This window comes from Crocodylus siamensis, chromosome 2, assembly GCF_052110815.1.
Source record: "Crocodylus siamensis isolate JL-2025a chromosome 2, ASM5211081v1, whole genome shotgun sequence".
NCBI lineage: Eukaryota > Metazoa > Chordata > Crocodylia > Crocodylidae > Crocodylus > Crocodylus siamensis.
In genome coordinates this window covers 5,574,689-5,601,580 of record NC_143396.1, presented here as the reverse complement: position 1 = coordinate 5,601,580, position 26,892 = coordinate 5,574,689, and the positions used below count along the sequence as shown (strand labels likewise).

The following is a 26,892-nucleotide window of genomic DNA, read 5'->3' as shown; positions in this document are numbered from 1 at the left end:
GAAGAGAGTGGTGACAGGTTCAAAGTGACAGACCGGGGAAGTGATCCTTGTAGCCCGACTCTAGATAGATATGAGCAGAACAAGAATGCATTTGTCACGGCCAGACACTCAATCTTGGCGAGGGGGTGAGAACTCTGCTCAGTCTCTCATTCGAATTTTAAAAAATGTCTTGACCATCCATTTCCTTGCTGAGAAATGGGCACTATTTAGAGCTGCACTGAGATGCATGAGCTGGGAAAAAAGTTTGAGAACCTTAATTCAGTAAGAATCATACGTATTTGGGCCTTTGGAAATTAAGTTTCTTTGTAAACCTCTCTGAAAACAACGTTGTACTTTTTAATTTGTTCACCAGAGAATTCATGGATGGAGGAAAGCATGGATTCACGTATGAATGCATCTGAGTGGATGTTCACATCTGTATTTGTATTAAGGCAATGCTTGCAGTTCCCCTTTGAGATGAGGGCCCATTATGACAACTCTTGCCGTAAAACGTTCACAATTTAATAAAACCAGATGAGTAAAGGAAGGGAAGAGAAGCGAAGACACAAAAACGGAAGTGACTTGCCCACACATCAGGTTAGTGTCTGAGCAGACTCCTTGTTCTACACTTTACACACTGAGTTAGGCTTAAGTGACTTTTGCTTCCTCATCAGAGATTAAAATCAAACTCATATAAATCAGAAAGCAGCAGTGAATCACAAAAGCACGCATTACTTCCCTTAAGTATATCTGAATCTAGCCACAGACTAAAACGTTTCATATAATATGGCAAAACATTTATCCAATAGCTTGGATAAAATGTCAGTCTGGGTTCACACTGAGAAAAGAAGTTACTTCCTGTGAAGCGTTTGCCCTGCTCTAGTATTCACCACTGGTTCCCAAATCTCTGAGGCTATTTTCTGAGATGCTGTCACACCATTTGCTGCCCTGAGATTATTCCTTTGCTGTTGGCAGAGCAAAGCCATGGGGTGTTGTTTACATACTCCTTGTTTAATGTCACAGTAACAGGATTCTCAGCACCTAAAAGCACCTAAAATCTTCCAGTCTTTCATCAGTCCCATGGGACGCCCATGCCTGCTATGGGACAGGGAGATCCGGGTGATGGGGATCCCCTACCCTCCATAAATGCTGACCTCGTGAAGGAACACCTTGAGAAGCTGGATACCTTCAAGTCAGCTGGCCCTGACAGTCTGCACCCCAGGGTGCTCAAGGAGCTGGCGAGCATCATAGCCCAGCCCCTGGCACGGGTCTTTGAAAACTCCTGGCGCTCTGGTGTAGTGCCCGAAGACTGGAAGAAGGCCAATGTGGTGCCGATCTTCAAAAAAGGGAGGAGAGTGGATCCGGCTAACTACAGGCCCATTAGCCTGACTTCTATCCTGGGGAAGATCTTAGAAAAGTTTATTAAGGAGGCCATCCTTGATGGACTGGCCCAGGCTAACATCCTAAGGGATAGCCAGCACGGGTGTGTTGCGGGTAGGTCTTGTTTGACCAATCTCATTTCCTTCTATGACCAGGTGACCTATCAACTGGATGAGGGAGAAGAGATTGATGTCATATATCTTGACTTCAAAAAAGCTTTTGATCTGGTATCCCACGATCACCTCTTGGCCAAACTGCCCAGTTGTGGCCTTGGCTCCACCACGATCCGCTGGCTGGGAAATTGACTCTGTGGCCCGACCCAGAGGGTTGTGATTGATGGCAGTCACTCATCGTGGTGCCCTGTGACCCGTGGGGTCCCTCAAGGCTCTGTCCTGGGACCCATCCTGTTCAACATCTTCATTAATGATGTGGACATTGGAGTCAGGAGGGGACTGGCCAAGTTCACCGATGACACCAAACTTTGGGGCAAAGCATCCACGCCAGAAGATAGGAGGGTGATCCAGGCTGACCTGGACAAGCTCAGCAAATGGGCGGACGAGAACCTCATGGTATTTAACACCGAAAAATGCAAGGTTCTCCACCTTGGGAGGAAAAACATGCAGCACCCTAATAGGCTCGGCAGTGCTACGTTGGATAGCCCTACAGAAGAAAGAGACTTGGGGGTCATCATTGACCACAAGATGAACATGAGCCTGCAATGCGATGCTGCGGCTAGTAAAGCGACCAAAATGCTGGCGTGCATCCATAGATGCTTCCCGAGCAAATCCCGGGACGTCATTCTCCCCTTGTACTCGGCCTTGGTGAGGCCGCAGCTGGAGTACTGCGTCCAGTTTTGGGCTCCACAATTCAAAAAGGATGTGGAGAAGCTTGAGAGAGTCCAGAGGAGAGCCACGCGCATGATCAGAGGTCAGGAAAACAGATCTTACGATGACAGGCTGAGAGCCATGGGACTCTTTAGCCTGGAAAAGCGCTCAGGGGCGATCTGATGGCCACCTATAAGTTTCTCAGGGGTGACCACCAGGATCTGGGGGAACATTTGTTCACCAGAGCGCCCCAAGGGATGATGAGGTCGAACGGTCACAAACTCCTGCAAGACTGTTTCAGGCTGGACATAAGGAAGAATTTCTTTACTGTCCGAGCCCCCAAGGTCTGGAACAGTCTGCCAGCAGAGGTGGTTCAAGCACCTACATTGAACACCTTCAAGAGTAAATTGGATGCTTATCTTGCTGGGATCCTATGACCCCAGCTGACTTCCTGCCCTTTGGGCAGGGGGCTGGACTCGATGATCTCCCGAGGTCCCTTCCAGCCCTGATGTCTATGAAATCTATGAAATCTATAAGATCAAAGAAAAGTAGGGCTGGAAGGGACCTCATGAGGTCATCTAGTCCAACCCCTCGCTAAAGGCAGGATCCTCTCAGCCAAGTGTCTGTCTAACCTGCTCTTGAAAACTTCCAGTGATGGAGATTCTCCAATTTTCTAGGTAGCCTGTTTCAATGCTTGACCAACTTCATAATCAGATTGTTCCTCATAATCTCCAACCTAAATTTTCTCCACTGCAGCTTGAGGCCATTGCTCCTAGACCTGTCCCCTACAGCCACAGAGAAAAGCCCTTTAGGTATTTGAAGACTGTTATCAGATACTCCTTGTGCCAACACTTTTCTTCACCAGACTAAGTAACCATAGTTCTTTCAGACTTTCCTCATGAGTCTTGCTTCCCAGGCCCTATCTCATTTCTGTTGCTTTGTGTTGGACTCTTTCCAGTTTGTCTACAGACTTGAAGTGTGCGGCCCCAAACTGGACACAATACTCCAGGTGAGGCCTCCTCACTAGTGCTGAATAGAGTGGGAGGATCATCTCCCTTGATTTGCAAGTGACACTCTTGCTAGTACAACCTGCTACGATGTTGGCTTGTTTTTGCAGTTGTCTTATATTCATTTTATGGTCTCCTGTAACCCCCGGGTCCTTCTCTGCAGTACTGCCAGCCTGCCAGTCATTCCCCAGCCTGTATTTGTGCATTCAGTTATTCTGTCTCAAGGGTAGCACTTTGAACTTGCCTTTGTTGTATTGCATCTGATTGATTGAGAACCATTTCTCCAGTCTACCTAGATCATTCTGGATCCTAGCCCTGCCCTTTAGAGAATTTTCAGCTCCACCCTACTTGGTGTCAGCTGCAAATTTGCAAAACATGCCCTCAATCCCTTTATCCGAATCATTAATGAAGACATCAAACAATACCAGACTCAGAACTGACCCCTGGGGATCCCCACTTGAGACCTTCTCCCAAGTAGACATTGAGCCATTGATGACTACTCATTGAACACCATGGTCTAACCAGTTATGTATCCACATTACATTACCCATGTTTAGTCTGTATTTCCTTTGCTTGTTAATGAGAATATCATGAGAGAGTGTCAAAAGCCTTGCTAAAGTCAAGGTATATCACACACATCCACTGCTCTTCACACAACAAGCCTGGCACCTTCTCATAGAAGGAAATCAGGTGGATCAGACATGACTTGGTGAATCCATGCTGGCTGATCCTGAACATCTTGTTTCATAGTTTCATAGTAGCTAGAGTCGGAAGGGACCTAGGTAGATCATCTAGTCCGACCCCCTGCCTTGGCAGGAAAGAGCATCGGGGTCAGATGACCCCGGCAAGGTGCTCATCCAACTTCCTCTTAAAAATCCCCAGGCTAGGAGCCTGCACCACTTCCCCTGGAAGCCGGTTCCAGGCCCTAGCCGCCCTGACTGTGAAGTAGCGCCTCCTAATATCTAATCTAAACTTACCCTCCGCCAGCTTGTGACCGTTATTCCTGGTCACTCCTGGCAGCGCACGGGGGAACAGGGACTCCCCCAATACCTGCTGATCCCCCCTGACCAGTTTGTAGCAGGCCACAAGGTCCCCCCTTAACCTTCTCTTGTGGAGGCTAAACAGGTTCAGGTCCCGTAGCCTCTCCTCATAAGGCCTGCCCTGCTGACCCCTGACCTCCTCTAGGTGCTCCATAAGCGATTCCTTGAGGACCTGCTCCATGATCTTTCCAAGTATCAAGGTCAGGCTGACTGGTCTGTAATTCCTCAGAGTTTCCTTCTTAAAGATAAGCACTATATTTGCCTTTTTTGCAGTTCTCTGAGACCTCACGCACTTGCCACACGTTCTCAAAGAGGATAGATAATGGCTTTGAAAGTACCTCGGTACCCTAGGCATGCATCCCATCTGTCCTGGCTAACTTGAACACATCTAGTTCCTCAAAATAATCCCTAGCACGTTGCCCTAGGCTGTTTGTCTCCTTCCCTATCCTTGCTGCCAGCTTCACTCATCATCTGGTAGCTGCCCCTATTTGTGACGACTGAAGTAAAAAGGACATTAAGTACTTCAGCCTTTCCTGCATCACCTGGAACTAGACTGCCTTCTGTGTCAAATGCAAATGCAAAGGTCACTGAAGACCTTTGCATTTGTTCATCTTTTTCTTTAAAGCAATAAAGGACGGCAGCCAAAGCAGATTTAGAGAGAGAGAAAATTCAGAGATGTGGCCAAATACTACTCTGTTTAGTTATTCATACATACATCTGAGTTTAAAGTGCTGTAACTGAGAATAGAACTTGGCCCAAAGGATTTATGATGCTTTCTTTAATTCTCTTTTTTGTGCCTCAGTATATACTGTGTATAGGATGTGTTGCACAGAAAATTATTTGATTGACTGGACTTTAGGCTGAAATCCAGTTAAGTTCATGATAGTTTCCATGGACTAGTAACATTATGTTTGGGCACCACTTTCTATTGGTCTACCTGACCATTTGGACCAGAAGAACAGAATTGGCCATAAATTCATCCCACCCCTGTATGCCCTGGCCTGGTGACAAAGAGCAAGAAGCAGCTTCTGTCAAACGGGGGTTGTGATTGCTCTGGCTATTAAGGAGCTCAGAGGGATTTTTCTTTGCAAGAACAGGAATGTTAGCTCTAGCCAAATTTCAGTCAGGTAATTATATTCTGCCTCCCAAAAATCTCTCTTGTTCATTTGGATACAACATTTTTCTCTTCTTGATCTAATTGGTAGTATAATGTGATGGCTTTCTGCTAAGTGCTGTGTTTCAGTCCACCTGGGAGCAGTAGCAGCCGATCAAAGTTGAAACACTCTGGTCTAAACAGGACTAGACTTATCAGGCATATCAGGCAATAGTATGCACCATTCATATTTGATCTCCATTTCTGTATTTGCTTAGGTTTTCCCCTTTTGTAGTTTGTAACCTGGATGCACTGGAAAACAGTCTGTTCCTGGTGAATTATAAGGATTTTAAAGTCACAGCAGGCTGAATGATTTAACAAAAGAAAATGTTGTGCCTCCCTTTTAAGACTAATAAGTTGCTGGTGTTTCCTTGGGAACGAGCCATCAGTCTAGCAAGTTCAGTTCCTTGTTATTAAAATGCAATGTTGAAAAGTGCGTGTGTGTGTGCATGTGCCTGCATGCATGTCTCTGTATAAAATTCTGTTTAGATATATGTTTACGTGCCGAGACAGGGTGCAAAGTTCCTTAGCCTCCATGTCATAGTTTCATAGTTTGGAGGGTCGTCCGTCCTTTTGGATGGTTCAGATGGATTATTATTTATCAGTGGTATCTGGAATCATTGGTGTGGACCAGAACTCCTTTGTACCAGGGGCCATACAGAGAACAAGAAGACAATACTAGCACCAGACCATTTATAATCTATGTAGAAGACACAGACAGGGCAATAAAGAGATCCAGGCAGGCAAGGCAACACGAGAAAGCAACAGAATGATGCTGGTCTGCAACGAAGGCAGAAGTCATAGCCCATCAGCAGCCCAACCATCATCACATTTCCTCTAGGCATGGAGGCAAAGCAGAATTTTGAGCAGGGATTTGTCTTTGGAGGAATGTACTGAGTTAATTTTGCAGACAGTTTCAGGGAGGTCCTCCAAGGCATGATGAGTATCATGGGGGAACGCATGAAGGGGTCTGCTTGAAAATCTACTAAGCAGGTGGTGGGCTCATCAAAGGGCAGAACGGCCTCTTGAACTTCAACAAGAGATGCTAAGTGGGTTTGGGATAGGCTGGGAGAGCTCTGTCATGGTTTTTGACTCTTGCAGTGTGTTGTTATAGGAAATAAAGAGCACAAAGGTGATGTTTCTTGCAGTGGTGGTATGCTGTGCTGCTGCTGCGTCTGCTCATCATGTCTATAAATAATTCATATTTTCCAGTATTTTAGATTCAGCTGATACTACTTTCTGTTCCTCATTGCTACCTGCTGTTAGGTACTAGAAAGGCACTGCTCTTCAGGAAGTCCACTAGGGTCCCCCCCTAGCTGCCCCAGTATCATACTCCAGAGCTTAAATTTCCACAGTCAAGGCCACCTCCTGCTCCTATGGACCTACTATATTTTTGCTTCCTTCATAGAACCACCTCTTTATAAAAGGGAATGTATGGTTGCAGCTGCATTTGCTGAATTCTGGATTTAGTTCATTGATCCCATTTGTCTCCCTTTTTTGTTTAAATTAGTATTATTTCTTTAAGCTCAGGTCAATCTTCCCCTCTTTAGGGATGATAATTTCACACCAGTGTCCCTTCCCATTGTCCCATGATGATGGCACTCAAAAGGAGCTATGTGAAATGTACAGTGACACATGGGAACTTGTAATAGAATTGTAAAACCCAGGATAACTATTTTTTTTTTTATATATAGCCCTGTTTTTGTGATAGTGGTCAGGATAGCAGAGTTTGCACCATTCTCCTATGACCTGGGGCTGTAGCCTCCACTTCCAGTTGCTGCTGTTACATTTTCCTTGCTTTATAAAACCTGTAACTAAAATGCTGTAACTCTATCTGAATTTCACAGCTGCATTTTTGCAGCTAGTGACACACACAAATGAAGACATGTTAGATGTCAGCTTGGTTTTTGCAAAGTACAGTATTGTAGGTGGGAGGGCGGGGGGAGAAGGGCAGCAGAACGGCAACTAGCCTGGCTTTATGTCTCTTGTCTTCCTGTACACTGGTACTTTTCTATTGATCCCTTTGATTAAATGAATGTCGGGGTGGCTGCAGATCCCATAGCTACACGGTCATAGGAATATGAGTTTGGAAGGGCCTTCCTGGTTCATCAAGCAGTCCCCTGCTATTTGTTAGCTACTGCCCATCAAAAACAATACTAAAAAATCAGAGAAGAGCCAAGAGATTGATGACAGGACGAGAAAACATGTTGTGTCTTATAGTGAAAGACTGAAGGAGCTCAATTTAGTTTACTCAGCAAAGAGATGGTTAAAGGGTCACTTGATCATAATCTGTAGGTACCTGAATGGAGAACAGCAACCCATAAAGGGGAACTCTCCATTCCAGCAGACAAAGGCCTAACTGGACTTTCTGGTTGGAAGTTGAAGCTAGACAAATTCAGGCTGAAAATGGGGAACAGCATTTTAACAATGACAGAAATTAATCATTAATCAAATTTCCGAAGGTTTGCCACAGATTCTCCAGTACTGGAAATATTCAGATTTTGCATGGATGCTTTTCTAAAAAATATGCTCTCATGGAAGTACAGCCAGTGGATTTAACACAGGAATTATTCCAGGAAAGTACTATGGCCTGTCATGCAGGTCAATGGTCCCCTTTCATCTTAAGATCTGTGCATCCAAGAATCTTCTCCAAAAGGAAAAAGTCTCCAAAAGGAATTTTAGCAGTTTTCCTCTGGCCTTGGGGTGTAGTATGTTTCTGTCCACAGGAATGATGTGGGACATTGTTTCAGGTATTGATGGTTTACCATAGTTGGTTTTATATAGCACATACCTCTTCATCCCTCAAGACATCTTGTCAAATAGTTATTAAATTACAGAAAGGATTAGCTTTCCTCTGTGTTGTTGAATTATTGTAGTTATGCATGGAATGGCAGGAAAGCATTAGGCCTGGGAACAAAGGGCAGTCTCTCTGCGAAAGACTTTTTGAATTAATTGTGGACTATTTTGGGATCTCGTTCACACATGATTTTTAATTAAAAATACTTTCAAAGGGAGACTGGCTGTTTTTTTTAAGGTCCCAAAGGTGGGGTTGTGTAAAACCTTTTCCACAGGAATTGTTATATCGAAGGGAAAAGGAGGAGGGAAATCACTGAGAGCCACTTTTTTGTTCTGTTTTAAAACTTCCTCTACTGTGTTTGCTGACCACATTTCTGAATTGCATCCAGTAGTCCTTCTTTGGAAAACATTAATAGTAAGATTTTGAATTTATTTTAGAGTATGCTTCACACACACACACACACACACACACACACGCGCACACACACACACACACACTGTTATCTTGTACGTGTGTATACTTTTATTTGACTATTCAAATGCTACTGAAGTGGGAGAACCAGTCATAGAAATGCTGCAATATATATGGATTGCAGGCATAATATGTGTGTGTGTGTGTGTGTGTGTATATATATATGCCTTATAATTATCTTTGACATAATTACTTTAACTTTGCTAGCTGCTTATATCTTAATGTTTAACCAAAATGATTGATAAAAGACTGCAGAAAACCAAAGAGATAAGACTTTCCAAAATAAGTGTTGGTAAAGTATAATTGATAGTAATGCATAAATGATGGTAAAGTAATTTGGATTGCTTTGAATTATTGTAGGGATAATCGTCTAAGTTATAGGCAGTTTAATTTTTAGTAGTTGGTGTAACGTTAACCTGTTAGTGTCCTGAATCTGCAAAGGCTTTGAGCATATGCTAAATTTCAGACATATAAGTAGGCCCTGACTTTGCTGAGCCTACTCAGGTGTCTGAAGTCAAGTATGTGCATAAATAAACTGGCAGGTCAGGGTCTAGAGGCTTTGCTCTGTAATACACAGCGAGCACATCTACACAACATGCTTATTGTGGAGGTGCTTAATAAGCTCTGCTGTCAAGTCTTTGTGTCTACACGTGCGGCTCTCTTAAGTTGCAGTATGCTGCTGTAGGTCAGTACTTGTATTTACAAGTACTGTCCTGCAGTGGTGTTATTTACTGTGTAGCAATGCACATGTCAATGCTGACAGGGCTGGCTGGGGCACGAGGGTGCTGGCACCCTCGTACCCCAGCCAGCACCTCCACAGCATGTTGAGTTGGGCCAGAGCAGCCCTGAGCTGGCAGGCTGGCCCTGGCCCACCTGCCACCTGGGGCTGCTCTGCTTGGCTCAGTATATTGCAGATCTGAGCACACGTGTAAACACTGTGTCCAGAAGCAAAAAAACTCCGGCACAATATTCATTGGAGTTTATTGCTTTGCATTAATTGCAAATGTAGATGCATCCAGTGTGATTCATTATCAGAGTAGGTACTGGATGTATTGGGTGTATTTGAGTTGGTTTTTCTGGACATCACTGAATCTTGGTCTTACCTTTAGGCAAGTCACTTAAAGATAGTTTTACTCACCCAATTGGGTAGAGATGTTACGTATTCTGAGTTTTTTCCTTTCCCTCTTCTTTTTTTCAGGGATGTTTTTCCCTTAAAAACTCTTTGCTCCTACTTATTTTCCAAGTCACAGTTCAGGAACTGGGACATAGTGCCTGCCCAAGGATACTTCAGAAGTTCATTGTTGAATACTTTTGAGTAAATATTTAGGTTGATAGAAGTATTAATGAGGGCACCTGTGCAGGTGCTCAGTGTGGCTTTGATATAACTGCAATGTATGGCACAGAAAAGTTCAGTGGCATGTATTTATATAACCCACAACCACTAACACAGGGAACTTTAGCATTCAAACTTTTTCTCTTTCCATCAATTTCCCACCATTAGGGCCCACATGGCAGACCTCATCTGTTTTCCACAAGTGTTTCATAATGTCTGGTAGGTCCTCAGATTTGATCTATTTTTGGCCTTCAGTAACAAAACTAAAGCTAAAGTAGTAGCTTCTCCAGAGGGTGGGATAGACAGAGAGAGAGAGAGAGAGATTGACTACCCGACCAGCAGCCTCTTCTTCTTTATATTACTTGGACTTGCAGATTGAAGGATCTCAGCCAAATTCAACTGTGGGAGTGTGGTATAGGGAGACAACTCTCTTTCAGATAGACAGGTCCATAGATAGTTAGGACTATAGTCCAAAATCATTTTAAACTTCATGTGTACATCCATAGGCAGCTCGTATAAATCATGAAGCACTGGTGAAATACGTTCCCATAGAGATATCCCACCTACCACATTTCCTATCATATGCTTAGCATCAGCATCAGTTTCTGGAGAGTGTTATTATTTCACTCCATGCGGGTGCATTGCTAAGCTCAGCTCATGGGTTGACAAAAGCAGACGACAATCGTGAGTTTGACTTCTGAAAGAAACATGCTTACCACCAAACGCCACATAAAAAATTAAAAAGCTGGCCTGACCATTGCCATTATCTGTTGTTCCAATAAAAGCGGAGGCCAAACTGTGAAACTGTGAACCCCTGGTAGACGTGCCACCTCCATCCAAAGGCAGATAGACAACATACTTGCTATATCTTCCACTTTTTTTTTTCAGCTCACATCACCTCCATCTTATCTGGGATGAGCAGCTGCTAAAAGAATATATATTAAAACCTGTTTAATAGGTTTTAAGCAGGCAACTCACAAACAGAAGCTAAATTCAGTCAATGACTCGTCCTTTCTGAAGGCTGGCTTCTGCCACGATAGCAATTACAAGAGGCAAAGTTTTTTTTTTTTTTATGGTATGTTTTATTAGACCAACCGTATAGCTTTCCCAAATATAAAATTGGTCCAATAAAAGAAATCACAAAAAACCTTTGCCTCTTTCTTTCTACATTTCCTGGACCATCACAGTTACAGCACTCTAACCCGACTAAAATGAATTAGCCAATGATGAATGGATAGGGTGAGGAGCACTTGGAAAAAAGTCTGACGTTCATTTTCCTCCTATTCCTTTATTTGTGGCTTGTTGTCTGAGGTGGTACAGACTTTGGGACTGACCTATAAAAGGTACTGTGGTTGGGAGGGTTGCAAACAAACATCCTTATTGCCCAGCCCCAGGCACATGACACACATTGAGGTCACAACATGCCATACCTCTGTCGCTTCCCCAGTTCTTTGTTTTTGCAGTGCCTTCTGGCTTTCTAATCACTTTGATGGGAATTATTTCTTCCTTTCCTTTGGAATCTGGTCTGTTTTGAGGGGTAGATTTTAGGCTGCGTATCATACAAGTAATTTAGATCTATATTTCTGAGCCTGTTGTGCCTGCCCAGAGTCATTAGAAGTCAGTAGATCTTTAGATATGTGCTGAAAAGCAGCTGGTAGGGCTTGAATCGGCACTCTTCAGCTTGGGGTGATGTGCATTTTGTTGGGTATTTAATGTCACAAGACCTTTTTGTGGTTAGGGCACAGGGTCACTTGACGCTTCGTATCTGGAGTACTTGTCTACTCCATCACGGTGTTGGTGTTTCAAGGTTAGCTTTCACCTTGTACTTTAAGAAGTTAGCATGTAGGTTTTACATTTTAGGGTGGTGTTTTTGGGTGGCAGGGTTTGTATTTGGGGATGTCACGGAGCACAGCATGCTGTTACTCATGGGGGTATGGGCAGCAGCAAGGCAGCCCGCAGCTGGCTGCAAACTCTATTAGGCAGGGCTGCCTGATGGGGGAACAGGGCCCAGCTGTGCCTTAGAAGAGCTGGGCCCTGAACAGCAAAGCAGCTGGAGAGACACCGCTGGCTGAGCGGCTACTCAGAACACCTTGGAGACAAGGGTAGGGGCTACGGGGATGGCCGGAGCTCCTTGTCCTTGGGATGACAGAAAACTGCACCCTGCTGGGGAAGGATGGCTTGGTGGGATTGCTCGTGACGGGGTAGTTCCTTAGAAATGCCAGGCCAGTTGCCTCCCCAGGGAAAGGCCAGTAAGGATGCCTTATAACCCCAGCCCCCACATGCTTGGTGGGTATTAAGACCAAGCAGGGGGAGCCCAGACTCACAGTGAGTTGTGAGGCAGGGCCCAGGTCAGGCGGAGGGACCTGGAGCAGCGCCCAGACTCACCGTGACTACTGAGGCTGCAATAAGGATCTGAGCGTGGCTCCAGTGGGGTGGGGCCCGGAGCCTTGGGGAGCTACGACAGAAGCTCCTTGGGGCAAAGAGGTAAGGGTTATAGCCCAGGGAGGGCAGGGGGGCAGGGCTTGGAGACCCAGAGACAATTTACTACAAGTATGGTAAGGCCAGGTGTTAGGCCATGCAACATCTGCGCGGCATGGGACACGGTAAGGGATGGTCAGAGCTGTGTATATAGGGCCTAGTCATCGGGGTGAGTAAATGGGCATCCTCCCGCCTGATTCACATCTCCTAATCGTTAACATCAAGGCATGGCAGGAGAGGTAGGCGCCCTGTTAGCCCTAAAAGAGGGGGGCTGGCCAATGATTAGACCAACCCCAGGATGTCTGCTTGTTACAGGGGAGAAATGAAGGAAGTTTGCCATTGCTCAGGATCTGTATTTTGGGGATTGGTTGTTTACGGCTTATATCGTGCTGGGATTAGCGTTTAAGCTTTACTGGAGGGAAGGGCTAGTTGTGTTAGTCCCTTCTGGACTGGTACAAGTAGTCACGAGAGTAGCGATTGTATTGGGTTGACCTGGAAGACTGCAGCTTAGGGGCTCCTGGGGGGGAGCGGGAGGGTGTTAGCCACACTGGGGTGTCTGGGAGTGGCTGCTTCCAGGTCGCGGTGTCGGGCGGGTTGTGACAGGACGTTTCGGGGTGACTGCAGGGCGGTGGTTTAGGATTTGCACGTGGGATCTGTTGCCAAGCAGGGTTGAAGGGGCTGCGCGAGGAGGTTGGCTGCGAGCGGGGGTTTCAGGCCCTGGGGGGACGCTGGTGTTCTGGGGGGCTGGCTGCGCGGGGCTGTTGTGGGGTGACCTGGGGCCTGGCTTCGGTTGCGGATGGGGTGCTTCGGGGTGACCTGGAGGCCGGTTCAGGGTGTACGTGCGGGGGGGATCGGGGCTGGTGGATGGGGCCGGGGGGCTTTCGCGGGAGCCGGGGCTGCGCGGGGCGGGGCGCTGGTGGCGGGGGGCGGGGCGTCGCGGGGGGGGGCGGGGCCGAGGCGGAGGCTGCAAACCAGGCCGGCGCCGCTCGGGCTCGCAGTGCCGCAGCCGCCGCCGCACGGGCCGGGACAGGCGCCGCCGAGCCGAGCCGAGCCGAGCCGAGCCGGACAGGCGCAGCCCAGCCCCTCCGCACCGAGAGAGAGGTACCTCACGCGAGCGCCCGCGCGTGCCCCCGCCGCACGGCCCGCGGCGCCGGCTGTCACGAGACACCTGCCTCCTCCCGCACCTCCCCTTTGTGTGCGTGCGTGCGTGTGTCCCTCTCGTGTCGCCGTTGACGGCGAAGCAGGCGGTCCGCGAACAAAGCCGGTCCCTTGACCCTCGGCCCGACCCCTCCGTAGCGTGTCCGCGCCGAGCCCGGCCGTGTTTCGGACGCGCGAGACGCCGCGCGCGACGGGTCCCCTCACAGACGCTCCCACGGACCCGCAGACAGGGGCGGCCGGGCGCGAGGGAGCTGTGGCGCCGCTCCCGGTTTTCCGTTTCCCTTCCACTCTTCTGCGCTTCACCTGGACGGCCCAGCAAGCGCGTCGCCCGCGGCGACACCGATGACTGCCTCCGGTCGCTGGCCCTCGTCGCCCGCGGGCGATGGCAACGTTTGCCCGGACCCCACGGTCGTCCCCGGCAGCCTGTGACTCCCCCCCCGTGCTGAACCGTGATAAAAATAAGGAAACTAGTCGTGAGGGTATTTACCTTGTTGGGTGGCGGGGGTGGTGTGTTGTTGTTGCGTGGTTTTTTGTGCGTACGGAAAGGCGCGTGGTACCGTTTTGCCAAGTGGGTATAGCTTTGGCACATACCGTCTCCTCTCTGTGTTGATGCACGTCTGTGCACGTGTGGATGGATTGATTGAGTTTTTTCTTTAATCGAAGAGTTTCGGATGAATAAAGGTCGAGTAGTAAATGTCACCAAAACGTCAAGGGTTTCGTTGCCGGTTCTTGGCTGCGGAGGCTTCTCTGCCGATTTTATAATAGGGTGGCCAACAAGTTTCGCCCCGGTGCTAGTTTCTCTTCTCCTTCAACCGAGTTGCCCTTGGTCAGCTGAGATCAGAAGTTGCCCGGGAGCAACTGGGATGATGATAATAGGGCGCTGTCATGGCAGCGGTCCGTCTTAACGTGAGACTTTCGTAGCCCGAAATCTGCCATTCTGACCTCCGAGTCGCACTGACGCGACTCGATCTTTAATCTCCTAATTCCAGAAACTCCTTTAATAAAAGGAAAGCCCTTGATGTGCATGTGTTCCTATTTCGTTCCTGGTCTGCCATGAAGACAAAGGTGGAGATGATCCCACCCCATCCTTGCATTTCATGATGCCTGTCCGGGTATAAAAGCAAAAATTATATGCATCGAATCCACATGTTCACTTCCTGATCTGCCACAAATGCAAGTTTGAGGCCAGAACTCTGTCCTTACTTCACCCTGCCGATCCAAAGCTTACTTAATATGTAAGGGAGCATACTTTTCTGAGAGTAACCAGACAGGTCGAGTTAAGGACATAGTGCCTGCCTTGGTCCGTTGCAGCCTATTGTGTAAGAACTGTGTGTATTTTCAGACTTTTACACACTATTGACTCAGTGATGATACTTTGCTCTTATAGCCCTTTCTCTTTCAGAGTATTAGCCAAATACAAGTTAAGGCTTTTACAGCATCGTGCTGTGGCTGGTGAGAGGTCTTCCTATGCTTCAGTTGGAGAGATGGAGGCACTGAGGCAGGGATGCTCCCCAGTGGAGTTAGGATCATAGGTAGGATGGTAGCTCTTATTCTTTCCTTAGCCTACTAGACCAGCCACTCCCAAACTTTCTTGCTCTGCTCACAGCCCCCATTTATACCCTGTCACTGGGCATGTATACATGTGCATATACTGTGCAGTAATTTACTGCACATGCATTTACTGAGCAGTAATTCTATGTGTGCACTGACTTGGGAGTAACGTTACACCCAAGTCAGCCCACACAAACAGGGTTACTGTGCAGTAAGGCATCTACACATGCTGTACTGCGTAGTAACTACTTGGGAATAAATTTGCTACCTGCATCACGTAGTTTCTGTGCAGTACAGGTGCGCACGTGTAGACGTGTGCCCATACGGCGCCGTGATTTTCGGTTACTGCACAGTAAAGGTGCAGGTGTAAACGCGCCCACCTTGAAGCAGTTACGGTAAAGTGAACTGACAGAACATCATACTCGTGCATTGTAGGTTAAAACTGGACAGAGATTTTTTTCCCCCTCTGTTGATGTTGCCAGTCCTGGATGGAGCTGCTGATGGATGTTAGCATTTTCATCTCTGAAGAGCAATTCCTGCTGAAGGATAACACGGCACTGCAACAAGTTCATTATGGTACGGCTGAAATGCAGCCACATCTGGGGAAGAGAATAACACTCAGCTTGCTTGGGATGGAGGAATCTGGAGGGACTTCCAGTTTGAAGAGTGTCATAGGACAGGGGTAGGCAACCTGCGGCACAAGTGCCAGTTTGGCACGTGAAGGCATTTTGTTTTGCACATGCGCTTCGGGGCGGATGGTGGGGAAGGGGTCGGGGCTGTGATGCTGCAACAAGGATCGGGCTGTTCACGGCTCCCCCGCCATCTGCCCCTGGTGTGCCAACATCTTGCAAGTTGAGGTTGCGGGTGTTTTTGGCACTCTACCCAAAAACATTGCTGACCCCTGCCATAGGATCTCAGTAATGTCTGTGCTAGGCAAACAGGTTGCCTGCTTTTCCCAGGCTCCTTGATAGGACCTTCTGATTTTCAAGTGCATGCTTGGGATTTGCTCATCTGTCTAAGCAAGAGCCAGTGTTTTGGGGCTAGCTGATGAGACAGTGTTTTGTCATAACATGTTCCTGTCTGATGCATAAAGGGATGGCTTAGAAAGTTTGGAGAGGGCTTGCAAGGTAACTTTTTTGGTGTATGTGATTGAGTTGAACATTAAGAGTTCAAGGGGATCTTTTCACCCATCTTTACTGTCTGCTGCAAAAGGAGAGCCTGGTAACGTGGGGTTTTTTTCAGCTTTAGTAGTTAATATGTATCACTTCACATTTTCAAAACCAGCTTCCTGAGGAAAAAAAAAATCACTGGAAACCTATTTATTTATTTTTTAAATGAAAGCCTCCCTGCGCCTTTAGATTTCTAGTTGTCCCAAACTCAGGAGCTTTGATCCCTGATTGTTAAAGCACCAAGTCAACCGTACGTTGGCTGCTGTTGTGTGACTACGCATTATATCAAAATAAAATGTAATTGCTTCTATCCCGTGATCTGAGTGCCTTGTAACAGGCATTAAAAAGAATCTGCTATATTCACAAATGTAACAGCATCTCTTTGTCTCTGCAGCCACAATTAAACAGCCAGAACATGGATAAATGTAGTTATATCTTTGCCCATGGCCACAAATACCAATCCTTTTCATGCTTTCCCTTTCCAAAAGGCAATGAAGATACAGGGAAATTAACAGCTGGACAACTAATTGGCTTTCTTGGTTCTGCTGCCAAAGTCGGGGGCTGGGAGGGACAATTTTTTTCTTCCTGACACGGATCTGGTTGAGAGTAGACCTGAACCTGGGTCCCCTTGCTTTGAAAGTTTGAGAGGTCCACGCAGAGGAAGCCAGTGTGAAGAGGAGGCAGTAAGACTAAGCCACCAAAATGCCCGTTAGGTGGTGGGAGTGAAGAGATGTAGGTTCAGATCCTTTTAAATGAAGAAACTGAGTCCAGGTTTTTTGCCCCTCATACTCAAAGCCCGGTGCTTTTGGGTAAAACTAGATCTATTGCTATGACTAACAACTGGCCGAATTTGCTGCCTTGGCAGCACCCAGAAAAATGCTGTGGAAATACAAGGCAAAACATTTTGTCGTTTCCAAAACATTTCTTGTTTTTATTTTTTGCTGAAACAGCAAATTAAAATCATTTTGTTTCCCCTTTTCCTTCTCCCTGACATTGTATCAACGTTGGGTACCTCTCATAGAAACATTTGCTGTCAAGGAGTTCAGGTGTTTTCTGTCTGTTTTGCAGGGCGGGGGGGGAGGGGAATGTTTGACTCTACATAAAAACAGTCCTTGAATTTTGCATAGCTAGCATGCAGTGTCTTTACAGATTGCTGTTACTATGGTATTTCCTGCAACAAATTCCAGGAATACTGTAATTGGTAATGTGAACAACTTACAAGATAGGAGTTGGGTGGCGAATACTACCCTTGCAGTGTGGTGGCATTGTTTGAAGCATGGGTCTACTCTAAAAAATGCCAGTGTGGGACGACTGTCTGTGAATTTAAATTTCTCAGCAATGCCCTGCAGATGTGTAAACATGTTTTGGGAAGCCCCTGCGGTTCCCTGAACTGCCAAATGTCCAAGCTCAGCTGGGTCCGAAAACCCAACCTCAGCTCTTTGTATAACCCGTGATAAAGATTCAGCAGATTAAATAACTCCCGAGATCCCTTTCCCTTCAAGTGATCCATTCTGTAGGGGATCTGGCTTGTAGAATAGGATCCTTAGCTTGCTTAATGTTAGCTGCATTTTCTCTGTGGGACGAACAGCACCAAAGCAGGGTTTTAACAACAGAGATGTATTGGATAAACTGGCACCTCTTTGTTAACATAGTGTTTTTAAAAAGTGGAGTATCTTCAATAAATTGTATTTAGTGTTTTCCCCACACTGTCAGTTCTTGATATGCCACAATTTTTTCTGTTGACTACCTAAATCTGCACCATGGGTGTTAGGGGAGATGGTATTGGCAGTGGTTTGGGTGTTTAGTGCCTGGGAGGGCATGGGATCCAGCTTTAAGACTGCAAAAGATTAGCACTTGAGCGAGGCATTTCTCTAAATTGATCAGCAACAACGTCCTTAATGCCATTTATTTTAAATGGGCCTCTTCAGGCTTAATCAATGAGCTGAACTGAGTAGTTCGTTACTCTCCAGAGCCATTGTTTAAGGTTTGCTGCAGATCTCAAGAAGACAGCACTGCATTAATTTGGACTTGGACTCATGCTTTCAAGGTTACCTTCAACACCGCCGACGTGAGAAACTTTTTTTTAAATGTGTCCTTCTGTTTTGAAAGTTAGGAGGAGAGATTCTGCAGCCACAGAGCTGCGGGCATACCCAAGGCCTTGGTTCGAGCAGATTTCTTCTTCAAAGATAGTTTCAACATCGCCTTCTGCGATGCGCGTTATCTCCTTTCTGCAGATAGGGAAACTAAGGCAGAGAGTTGAAGGCCACATAAGTCACAGGCAGAACTGGGACTTACAGGCCAGATTCGCAGCTGTTCTAGTCACTGCAGCTGCATTGATTTCAGCAGAGTAAGACTGGTTTTTTGAATACTAGACAATCGCCTGGCCTCATTAATTCAAAATCAATCCTATGTTTAAGTCATTTTGCTAACTTTTTAAGGGTTCACTTTCAAAATGTGGTGTTATGCACCATCCATGGCTGACACACAGAAGATTTCTCCTCGGAATTAAAAAATTGCAGGAGGAAAATCTACTTGAAACCCTGAAAGTGGACAATATTAATGTATTTTTCTAGTTGACAACTAAATGTAAAATCATGAATAGCTGCTGGGGTTTTCAGAAGAATTGATTGTTCCTAGGTTGCTATTTTTTTTCTCTTTAAAGACATTTTTAGAGGTCCCACTGGAATTAGTTAAATTTCAGTCATCAAAATAAGTTACTGGCATGTTTGATCAATCTAGTATTGCAAAGACGAAGTGTCTTAAGCATCTGGGGACTTGTGGCGATCAGCAGCAGCTGAGCAGAGGTCTCCAGGATTGCACTTTTGAACTCTGGCCTAACATCCCTCTTAGGAAGCTGTTAAGAAAACCAAGGCATTAAATGAAAAACTAAATGAATTCGACTTGAGTTGAGACAGCATAGTGTGCATGTCAGACATCTGGCTCGTGGGCCACGTCTGGCCCACAGAGCCATCTTTTCTTGCCTATGGGGCTCCTGGTGGACCTGGCAGTTTGGGGTGGAGGACCCTTCTGCAGAACGGGGCCCTTCTTTCAGTGACAGGAGTGTGTCCGATGGCTGTCCCTACCCAGCACCACTTACCCTGACACTGCTGCTGCCATTTGCTCTTGTTGCCACCACCAAGTCTGGATCTGGCCTCTGAAGGAGCTCAAATCTGGCTCTGAGGGGTAGGGTGAGTTTAACACCCCTGGTATGAACAATTAACATTTTGCCATGTAGAAAGTTAAATCAGTTGTGAATGGCCCAAGGTTGTATCAGGGCCAGTGTTTAATGTGACACTGATTGGAAAAAGGAGATAAAATTCAAGATGAGAGAAATCTGCAGATGGTGCAAAATTCAGTTTACAAAAAAAGGTTTCATGGAACCTCAGGTAGGACGAGCAAAACTCCTTCAACAAATTTATACCGGGGCAGATGTAAATTTGCTGTGGACAAATGCAAGGTGATGTGTATTGAAAAGGCCAGTTCATGTTATTCATGCTTCTTACTAGGTTGTACTGTGCAACTAGTAAGAAAAAGAAATCATTATTGCTGTGAACAGCTCAGTGGACATCTCAACTCTGCATGTATGTAGTGGCAAGTCAAAAAAGCAACGAAAAGGTTATGTGGCATAAAGAATAAGATAAAAAGCAATATTGAAGATATAGTGTCCTTATGTTACCCCCGAGATGCTCTTGACTGAGCTGATGACTCCATGTCAGAAACGAGGTATTGAGAGACTGGTGATGAAAATAGTTAGAGGCAAAAAGCGACATCCCCGTATGGAGAGACTGTGAGGAATGGGATTGCTAAAAAGGCAGGATAAAAAAGAAAGTTTCTCTTGACAATTTTGGATAGTACTGGTGTGAATGAATGTTTGGGTGAATTGGAAAGTCAGCAGTTTTAAAATGGACACTACTGATTTTTAGGCATCATTGCTCTGAGAAGTTTGCTGTCAGGAAATCATCAAAACAAAGAATTTGGTAAGTGTTCAAATGTAACAGTTAGGGATAGATAATGCATATAGATAATGAGAACATCAACAATTACGTTAGGTAGAAAAAGGCACCTGAGAGGTTGAAGCCTCCTGCTTTAGTCAAAGATCGAATGATCCTTTGGTCGTCCAACTCGGAGTTTCTTATGTCTTCTTGTGTTGCTGGCCAGCCTCGAAGATGGGATGATAGGCCGCTATTATGGTAGATCCTGGATTCTTTACAGGGTTAGGTTCCTTACCGCCATGCAAAGGAAAAAAGGCTTGTGAAGTAGCCTGGAGTACATTTAACGATGACCAACAGCTGCACAGGAGCACTGAGGAGCTGAGTCCCTGAGCAGCTGCATGTGAGCCCGGAGGAGTAAGACAGGCGGAGAAGCAGCGCCCTTCGAAGTAAGATCTGCAGCAAACAGCTGAGCTGCTTGTGCATCAAACACAGTAATAGCAGACTAAGCAAATTGCAAACCATGTGGGTATGAATGATTCAGGTGTCTTGTGGGAGTGCCCAAGAGCAAGTCTTCATTGTGCTAGATGCTGAACAAAAAGACCATTCTGCTCTAGGTAGTTTAATATGTAAGCACGATGGAAAATTGGATCCTCTGGTGGGATTTTCTGCTTTATCACAGCTATCAGAGGATCTTCAGGCCTGTTGTTAACACTGATCAGTTCAGCCCCTTTTCACTTTGCACCTCCTGCATGGTGAAATGGGGTTGTAAAGTAGTTCACTGATTTCTCTGGGGTCCTTGGCAGAACCGAGGAAGTGGAGGGATTGGGGGAATGATGTTTTTATACCCATCCCTTATTCTGTTAGGTTCATGTGTTAATAAGGATGGGCATGAAGGGTTGATATTCATTGAGTTCCCTGCATATGCATGGTACCTGGTAAGCAGGGAAGAAGAAAGGCTCTGACCCTTAGAGTTTAGACAAGCAGCATACCAATCCAGAGCTCGGGGCATACAAACCAAGGAGCAGACAGTGCTGGAAGTGGGACCAGTATTGGCATTCTAAGCAGGTGGTCAGAGTTTTATTACTGTTAAGCACTGATGTTTTGTTCGGAGCTGTTATTTTAAGGCGTAAAAGAGATTCCAGCCCTGAAGATCTCATTAGCCTCATATTTTGTGAGGCTGCAAGACCCTAGCTATGGGGTATAGACTGAAAATGGATGGGTCAAAGGTAGGAGGAGAGAGAGAGAAGGGGAGCAGTAGAGAGTTGGCAGCAGTGGTGCTGAAATGCAGCAGTGACTATGGGCTCCTATACACATGTAGGGGTGCACTGATAGAGATTTTGGGGGCTGATACCAATAGCTGATTTTTAAAGAGGCATATTGGCCAATACATAGCAGAAAACAGATTTTAGCCTGGCAGCTTGAAGAGCTATGTGCATCTGGTAAGCCCAGGGATGGGCAAAATGTGGCCTGCGAGCCAGATGTGGCCCAACAGGCCATTCTATCCGGCCCATGGGGCCTTAAAAAATTTAGAAAAGTAATAGTTATCTGCCCCTGAATGCCTGTCATGAGGCCCTTGATGGCTTGCCAAAACTCAGTAAGCAGCCCTCCCCCGAAATAATTGCCTGCCCCTGGGTAAGCCTGTTGTGGAAGGGGGTGGGGAAGGGAAGGGGCATGGGGGGAGCAGATCAAGGACCCTGCAGTGAGGGAGGAGTGGGCTGGGACTGGGGCAGGGGCTGGGGCAGGCATTGCTAAGCCAGGACAGGGCGGGGTGTGGGACGGAGCTGCAGCTTGTCCAGGGGGTGAGGGGATGGGGGTGGTGGCTCCTGCTGCTGTGCGCACCCTGGGAGGGCATGGAGGGGCTTGTGCCCCCAGATCTGCATGCAGGGCAGGGCGAGCTGCAGCTGCGGGCTGGGGCTGGAGCTGTGCTGTGCTCTTCCCGGTGGGGGCTGGGTCAGGCTGCGCTCGGGGCGGGCAGTGGTGGCACTGGAAGGGGGACTACAGAGAGGGGGCCTACAGCCACCCCAAAATTTGCTGTAGACCCCTCCAACCCCCTGCCCAGCACTGCTCCCGCCTGCCCCAGCCCCAGCCCACAACGGCAGCCTATCCTACCCTGCCCTGCACAGATCTGGGGGCACATGCCCCTCCCCAGGCCCTCCTGAGGTGTGCGCAGTGGCAGGAGCTACACGCCCTCCCCGTGCCTTCCGGTTCAGCTGTGACTCCCCGGCTGGGCAGCGCCTGCCTCAGCCTCATTCCCTCCCTTACCATGGGGGCCTTGATCTGACCTCCCATGCTCCTCTCCCCCTCACCTTCCACCACAACAGACTTACCAGCTGCATGCAGTTCTTCAAGCTGCTGGGCTGCGCTCCTCATGGCCTATGTGCTGCGCTGTGGCTGCATACATGCATGGACATTTATTGGTCAAATTATTGGCCACATCAAGCCGATTGCTGATACAGTGAATTTTCTTGATATCGGTGCTGATCTGATATCAGACTGACATATTGGTGCACCTCTACAGAGAGGCTGCTCTAACGCACTGTAATTACAGCTTGTTGGAGCAGACTTGATTGAGTCTGCTGGAGCATGGTAATTAGTAATTACCGCACTCCAGCAGACTCCAGTGTCATGTGTATCAGTGCCTCCATGCTGAAAAATGGTGGCGGGGGTGATTTACACTAAAGGTGGTTCAACAAGCTTCAGTTAGAGCATCTGCAGCAACATTTTTCAGTGCAGGGATGCTGATGCATGTAACACTCCAGACACTCCAGGCTAATTAAAGTGTCCTCCTTCCCTGGCCTCCCAGAGCATGTCTATAAAAATGCTCTATGATCCTTTGAATATTGGTACAGTAAAAGGGTGGGGCAGTACTAAGCTGTTCCTATTAGCAAGTGAGAGCTGTAATTTTTTTTTTCTTCATCTTTCCAGCTTCTATTCAAATGCATTTTTCACAAAATCCTCTCATTTGTGTTGCCCCAAAGGATTTCACTGCCATATTCATGTTTCAGAAGGCGAGGTAAGAGCCTCTTCGCATGCTATTTTTCACATGGTACAGAAATGTTTGCATGAATTATGGTAGAAACATAACTGTTTACTCCTCTATTGCACGGGTATCGCAGCCTACATGCTCTCTTATGACAGCTGTCTATCTGTGGGCCACACCAGTGAGGGCCACATGTCTCCTGGACCACGCCAGGGCAAGCCTTGGGCCTCTGGGCTGTCTGGGTGCTCCCACTGCTGCACTACACACCTGTGTGGACACCCCCCAAGCCACTGCACTACATGCCCATGTTCCCTTTTTGCTCCTGGTACACTCCTGCACTCCTCCCATCCTCCCCTGCCCAGAGGGGTGGTAGGAAAAGGCAGCTGGAGGAGGGAGGGAGGTACCTGGAGCCTCTGGCTGCAGCTGGAATGGTTGTGGGGAGTAGCAGCTGAGCAGGAGCCAGGGGGCTGCAATGTTACCCCCTGTGGGCCACACATAGTCCATGGGCCACCAGTTGGACAGCCCTGTTGTATGATTTCATATCTCTTGGCACATTAAAAAATCAATGCCCATGGTAGGAAAAATGTGAGAACCGCCAGACTGGGTTTAGAGCACCGAGTGTTCTGTATCCCACACCCACTGGAGTGCTAAAGGGAAGAGTATTTGTGTGGGGCCTGTCTAGACTGATTTGTTCCCTGCCCCTCTTCCCTTCCAGCTTCCAGCATTCAGAGGCAATTTTAGTTGGGTTGTGATATTTTACACTTCCTTTCCTACACTATTATGTACTACAGCGTCCCTGCTGCATTTCCTCCTATAGACTCAATATTTGCACATCAGCAGTGAATAAAATTATTCCCATGTTCATAAAATTAGTAATATTTTTGTGCTTTGGGGTCAGAGGTTGCATTTAAACATAAGTGTGGCAGAAGGAGATGTTGGAAGCATTGCTTGCAAAGTTAAACCATTAAAAATGCCAGTCAACTTTCCTGGCAACATTTAACTGTTTGCTTGATGAAGATGAATTGTTATATCCTTAGAAAAAAGGATGCTAAGTGGCAGTTGATTAACAACACGTGCAGTCCCGTGGCTTGCTGAGGGCTGTGTGTTGATAAATGTGAATGGATTTGATCTCCTTTTGGTTCCAAAAGGACAGATGTCCACATTATTCAAAATGCTGCAGTTGGCACTAGTTGAAATCCTTCTTCTGGTCGTGTTGTGCATCAGAAATGCATAGAGAAGGTGACTTTAAAGGTCAGTATACATGGCCCCAGGGAAAGGTGAGAGCTACCCTGTAAACTGAAAAGCATCAAGGTCTTCATGTGCAATTATAAGAAAAAATGTGTGTAACAGGATGTGTTTGTTGAAGTGAAACGTATGTGCTTCCATGAAGGGAATTAAACTCCGGGAGTGTTCAATTTTATTAAAAAAAAAAAAATGTGACCACTTTTTACTAACTGTAGTACTAATTATTCCACATTTTACTAGGAAAGCTTTGTGAGGGGGAGGGCAGGGCACAGTTGCATACGGGTATGTCTATATTGGGAGACTTTATCTTGAGTTCATGGAGGGAGCTAGTGTCTTTTGTAATTGTAATCTGGACGTTGCTGAAACACTTGTTGAGGCTACAATTGCTTTTGGTTTACCTTGGGGATTAGGCTGCGTACATCAATTAAGAAGTAATGCCACCCGAGCCCTTCTGAAGCATTGTGCGCTTTGTGTGAACTCCTCCAGGGTTTTCATCCATGGCTTTCCTGTGGTATTTTTGCCTTGCCACTTCAAGCAGCTGTATTCGCCAGCATGCACACTGGTATTTTCGTTGTTTCCTTTTTTAATTTGAATTGTTTTAAATGAACTTAAAGCCGGTAGCAACAGTTCTATTAGCAGCTTTTCAGATCCTGTCATTTATTTAACCCTGAATATGTACAGCATAAAGTTCTTCCCTCGGGTGCCTTCACCAGCTGTACGGAGGAAGGATGGGTGAAGCGTGGCATGTTCCAGCTTTGAGCCTTTCTAGCAAGACTGGTGGTTAAGACGTGTAACCGGAAAAAAAAATTGCAGGCTTGTCTCCATGGGGAACTTCTTTCAGAATAAGGCAGAGCCTGAATTTAAAGCCCTCTATTAATTTCAGGTAGAGGGACCCCCCTCCCTCCCCCCACCACTTTTTCTGCAATAAGAATGGCTCTTGTGGAATAGGTAGTTTGGGCTATTTTCCTGTGGAAGCAAACCCAAAGACCACCAGCTTAGCTTTTATGCACCACTGAACAACAGTCCAACACTAGAGACTTTGTGGCTGCCTCTGCAGGCTGCATTTGATTTGTGGTCTACCATACCAGTGAGTTACCGTTGTGTCGTGCCCTCTGAGTCCCCACCACGTCTTACCTGCATACAGCGATAGCTTGTCTGCTGTGGGCTTCTCAAATGAAGTTCATGTACTTTCCCTCAGAATTTATCTTGATAAAAATTTTCCCTGTCCCCCTAAGCAATATGCATCACGTTGGGCTCCCTTTTTCAATTCTTAGTAATGCAGTACTACCATTTAAACACTTCTAATAGTGCTAGTAATAGAAGGGGAAATGCTCTTTCTCTACAGAACTGGTGAAGCTAGTTGCTTTGGATCAAGAGGCTATCTAGATCAGAGGAGACCAACCCCTGGCACGCATGCCACAAGTGGTATGGGCAGCCTCTGTATGTGGCACATGGGCAAATCAGGGAGGGAGAGGCAGCACAGCAGTAGACAGGGCAGCGAGCAGAAAGAAGAGCAGCAGGTTGAGCTGGGAATGCAGGGCAGAGAGCAGAAAGCAGAGCAGCAGTCAGGCAGAGGAAGGGGATCTGAGTGGCACTGAGGGAAGGTGCTCATTTGTGACGTGCCTGCCAGAAAGGTTGACCCCATCATCTGATCTGTCCTTCCCAGGCATAGCACTGTATGCACTTGCCTTTACTGAATCTAATCTTGTTGATTTTAAATTACCTCTCTTGATTTTTCTTTTTTCAGGGTTATTTTGAATTCTTATCCTGTCCTCCAAAGCACTTTCGGCTCTTCCTGAAAATCTGTCATCTGCGTATTTTATGAGCGTGCTCTCTATTTCATCATCTACCTTGTTAATGAAAACATTGACTAGACCCAGGTCCAGGACAGAGCCCTGTAGGCCTGTACTTGATAAGATGTCTCATTTTGAAAGTAAGATTTTAAAATGTACTCTAAGAGCAGTCTTTGCACCCACCCTCTGGTGTTTATACCTGGACAGTCTCCCTTCTGTTTGCTTATAAAACATACTGGAGGGCACTGAAAAATGTAATAATTTGTTCCTTACATCCTTTATCAAGTATTGAACAAAGTACCAGCAAAGAATATCTCCTTCTGTCTGTATCGGTCATATCTGAACACTACCCTTTTCATTGATTTTTTTCCAAGGTGGAAAGGGACCAGAATGATGATGAGGTCTGCCCCATTCACACAGGAGATAGAAACATGTGAGTTAAACCAGTTTTTTCAGAACTTTCATAACAGGACAGCTGCCACATGACAACTCCAGAAGATCAAGGGGAAGCCGGCGTGGTGCCACTCTGGGCTTGTAAAGCAATTAAACTATTATACAAATGCAGTCTTCAAAGCAGCCTTTGAACCAATACCAATCCCCCT

General features: G+C 46.5%; 1 protein-coding gene across 10 annotated transcripts in view; it reads left to right on the top strand.

Moving 5' to 3' along the window:
- Positions 1-26,892, top strand: part of SMOX (spermine oxidase) — a 248,957-nt gene that overhangs the window by 166,008 nt on the left and 56,057 nt on the right. For 2 of the 10 annotated variants that reach the window (XM_090035054.1, XM_090035045.1), the window contains exons 1-5: positions 20,564-20,718; positions 23,198-23,285; positions 24,908-25,059; positions 26,245-26,430; positions 26,665-26,723. The exons of 1 other annotated variant lie outside the window; for it this stretch is intronic. In XM_090035054.1, the coding sequence (XP_089891180.1) occupies positions 26,681-26,723 (43 nt within the window). In that variant the 5' untranslated portion in view covers positions 20,564-20,718; positions 23,198-23,285; positions 24,908-25,059; positions 26,245-26,430; positions 26,665-26,680. Of the gene's footprint in view, positions 1-13,424; positions 13,564-20,562; positions 20,719-23,197; positions 23,286-24,907; positions 25,060-26,244; positions 26,431-26,664; positions 26,724-26,892 lie in introns of those variants that run through there. 7 more of the 10 variants (XM_090035046.1, XM_090035050.1, XM_090035047.1 and 4 more) reach the window with 7 other exon arrangements.